The 4,276-nt window shown below is 34.6% G+C and overlaps 1 protein-coding gene across 1 annotated transcript in view; it reads right to left on the reverse strand.

Moving 5' to 3' along the window:
• Positions 1-4,276, reverse strand: part of LOC105623862 — a 129,075-nt gene that overhangs the window by 70,521 nt on the left and 54,278 nt on the right. Inside the window, exon 4 of the mRNA XM_012205235.1 lies at positions 2,012-2,083. Coding sequence (XP_012060625.1) covers positions 2,012-2,083 — 72 coding nt within the window. The remainder of the gene's footprint in view (positions 1-2,011; positions 2,084-4,276) is intronic.

Raw genomic sequence — 4,276 nt, forward strand, 5'->3', positions numbered from 1 at the left:
GAGAGAGAGAGAGAGAGACGAAGCGAGCAAGCCCTTTTGGTAGACGTATTGCAGAACGAAAGCTGGCAGCCTGGCACTAAAGAGACACATTTATGTCTTCCCAGGAGTGCGTTAGCTAGCTGGCTAGACAAGCTGGCCGACCGTTCAACCGACTCCAACTCTCGTCAGCGATCTCCCTTTTGCCATCCTTGATGTTAACCAGGGCCGGTCAACTTCGCCAGTTCGTTTCTCTCAAACTCAAGCTCGATTCCTCTGTTAATCCGTGCTAATCGAATAACCGCGTATATAAGCGTATGTCGAATTCGCGGAAACTCTGTTAGCCATTAGGAAAGCGGTAATCCTCCAATTATTGCGCAGTCATCAGGGAGCTCGGTGGTTGAGTGAGCCGGACATTGCAAAGTCTCGCGAATTTCCGGAGAAGTAAGGGTCGGCATTTCCGCAAAATTTTCTCGCTAACGGGTCAAATTCTCAATGATATTATAAGCTTAATAAAAAACACTCCTATCTATTATTAACCTGAAAAATAGATATAGATGAAATTTTCATAGAATGAAAGAGATAATATTTAATCTATTTCTTTCGTGAATGATAAAAAATATTGTAATTATTCAATAATGATCGCTTTTGAATTTAACAGATCTATTTGCGTAGTGTGTCTGTGGTCCTTATGGAGTTAACGAGGACTAGTCTATCCATGCTGTGGAGCCAGCGAGAGATTAGTCAACTTAAGTCGGCTCTCAGTCCCTTACCAAAGCTTTGGCAGTTACAAGGTAATCGAATTACAGAGAGCATATGTCGAATGCATGAGAGCCATTGTATGTATCTATGACTCACGGACCGAGAGAGAGAGAGAAAGAGAAGATGAGAAGCATTATCTATTCGCTACTAAGCCGCAAGGAAACCCGATTTCTCCAGAATTTCGCATTAGCACATTTACGTTTTGCATTGAAAACACTCGCTCCCTTACTTCAAAATGATACTTAAAAAACGTGATTTTTAAATTATTATCATAAATGAGACAGAAGTAAATATATTATCTTATAAATCATCAAAAAAAGATTAATTTAACTTCATCAAAAATCGTCAAAACATTATAAATTCAAAAGAGTGATTTTTAAAAAATCGTCAAAATTGTCGCAATTCAAAAAGGAGTTTTTTTTTAAGAATTGTAAAATAAAAATAATAATAACATTTATATAACAAGAATAACATTTAATTAATCGTATTAAGAATATAATTCATTTTGCCGATATTATTTGATTAGTCAATAATTTTCTGTCAAGTTAAAATATTTTTCCACTTTTCTGAGAAATTTTACCTAATTTTTTTAATTATACATCACTTTTGAAATAAGCAAGCAATGTATAACAAGAAATGAAAGATCTAATAAACATTTCCAGCGATTTGGAAGAAAATTAAATTCGTCCTGACTTTCTCAAATCGTACAAAATGGGTCGAGCATCTCTGCGCCGAAGCTTTCAACCTTGCTTGAAATTCGCAAAAAGAATTGGATATACTGAAAACTCCGACCTAAATGCATCGAAGTTGTTTCGAAGCAACTCTCGGGCCCTTCGAGCATAAAAGCGATGGTTTCCTTCTGAGGTCAATTCTACTTTATACTTATCCCTTCGAAGCGGGAACCTTTCTCTTTTCGAGAAACCGAACGCTGTAATTCAAAGTTTCTTGTAAAGTCTTCTTAAATTAAATCCTTCCATCTTTAACTTACTATTTGAGGACCTTATCTACAAATTTCCTGTCAAATGGGCAATCTCTAATGCAAAAAGGAACAACTCCTTTTTATCACATGATGGAGCGCCTATTAGGGTCTAAGAATCATCATCTTTATATGGATCTTTATATGGAAGGCGACTTAATCGTTTTAAAACGAAAAGATAATTAAAATTGGAAATTCAATCAAGGTAAGTGTCAAATTATAAGAATCTTGTTTGTCAAATATGTGACACATTACGTATATGATCTATTTGAAACTTAACGAGTAAGCATGACTCACCGCTATCAAGACTATTCTGATTTTCTAGATCAGGGCCTTGGACAGAAGTTGACCTGCCATCCTGCAAACAATCTGAAACATTAAACATGTTATGATTAGTCTAATTATTCCAACTTTCTTAATTAATTTAAATCATTAAAAATGATTGATTTACAAAATTTCTATTTCTTGTTACCAAATAGTGATACAGCTCATGTATTTTTAGTCGCTGAAAAAATAATAGGTTAAAAAAGTTTCATTATAATCAGATATTGAGAAATCATAGACTTTATTTTTGAAAAAATTCTACAAATTCAAATAATATACAATTTTCTTTTTACTTATGTTACGGAGTAACATACACAAGAATTACTATTCAGGTGTTGAGAAATAGATATCATTTTGTAAATCACTTTTTAATATTAAATATAATTGATAAATTTATTTTAACATATCACTTAAAATTGTTTATAAACAAAATAAGTTATAACATGACATTTATTTTCATATTTAAGAGGATATTGGAGTAATTAAATTGTCGAGATATTGCAGATCAATAAAAATCTCCGAATCTCCGACTGAACGAAATAAAAAATCCTTTTGCAGAATTAAAATAGAAGCAAAATTTAAAGGTGCTGCAGTGGATTTATACTAAACTTTAAAAAAAGTTAAAACTTACATTTTATCAACTCGTAGAGCTATCACTTGATGTAAATGTTTCCTTAATATACAAGTTTTATAGCTCGTATCATGGTTAATAAAATGAAGCACACTCTCTTGGATGCGTAGCAAGAGAGTGAATTTGGGTAACGTTTGATTGGCTGTTCCAGTATAACCAGTGCTATTATATGCAGGAAAGTGCATATTGAGGAACATTTGATTGATTATTTCCAATAATGCTATCGTATGTGTAATGTTTCATCTTATTAATTCCACTATGGCTTGTATGAATAAAACGACAGTGTAGCATCCAGCGCATTACGTGCACAAACTGAGTTTATGGAACTAAGATTAAAGAATTAAAAGAGAGATTTATATTGATCTGCAAATTATGTATACATATGCCTTATAACAAAAAAAATAATAAACAAAGCAGTAATTGTGTCTAGCAGGAAGCGATATTGGAGATTCGGCGTTGCAATATGTTAAATAAGGACAGATGTATATTAAGTGAGACAGAACAATAATATAGGAAATGAATTAAAAATGTCATTTATTATTGACTTCTTTTATTTAGAATTAAAAAAGTCTGTTCTATCGAGTCAATCAAGTTCAGCCGTTCACTCCAGCATTACCTTAAAAATATTTAAATTTTATTTGATTATATAATATATATGTATATATATATTACGAATTGGCGTTATTATATAAGAAATATTAAGCGAAGTTTTTAAAAATTAAAAAGTGATGCAGTTTTTTAAAAACATATTCTTTTTCAGTGTAAATCTATAAGAAACACTTAACTTTAAAAAACAAAATATTGATTAAAATTTATTGTTTAGTGTTATTTAAAAAAAATGTCTCGAATTTTTGAAAGCTCGTGGCGATCTTGAGAAAATTCGTACGTCTCCACAAAACTCACGTTTAAAAATTAAGATTCAGATTTGACGAAGGTGTCTTCGTGGTTACATCAATCTCGTCGCGTTCCATCTAGCCCAGCATCGAGATCCGCGTATCTATAACCTGCCAGGATCTTAATAGGGATTCCGCATTGAAATTTCATGGGATTTCGAGCGATCGAGCGGAACGAGTTTGAAGATACGCTACGTGCGGCCTATGTGCAGATGATGCTGCTTGCGCGCGGACGCGAATAATACAGGAAAGGGTGGAAAAGAGCGGTATGGCGTTGATCCCGCGGGAGTCATACCCCGGTGATATTGGCTCCCACAGCCCATTCCTGCGCATAGGAGACCCAGCCGCCTTGGACCAACATATCCAATCGCGCGCGTGTACATCACACAAACACATATACGTATATGAGAGGAAGACCGGCCAAAATTCAAATTTCCCATCGGGATACGTGCGACTTTAAACACAACTTGCGGGAAACAACCGCGGCAACCAAAACGCACTGGTTCGAATTGATAATCGAACTACGGCGTTCACTTCAATATGATGGAAAAAAATTATACCGCACGTCTTCATGACATTAGTAATATCATATCGAGATAGCTCATTAGCTGGGTCGATGTGTATTTTAATTAGCGCGCGCACACACACACACACACACACACACACACACACACACACACACACACACACACACACACTCGCGCGCGCGCGCAC

Source organism: Atta cephalotes (genome assembly GCF_000143395.1).
Source record: "Atta cephalotes unplaced genomic scaffold scaffold00066, whole genome shotgun sequence".
NCBI lineage: Eukaryota > Metazoa > Arthropoda > Insecta > Hymenoptera > Formicidae > Atta > Atta cephalotes.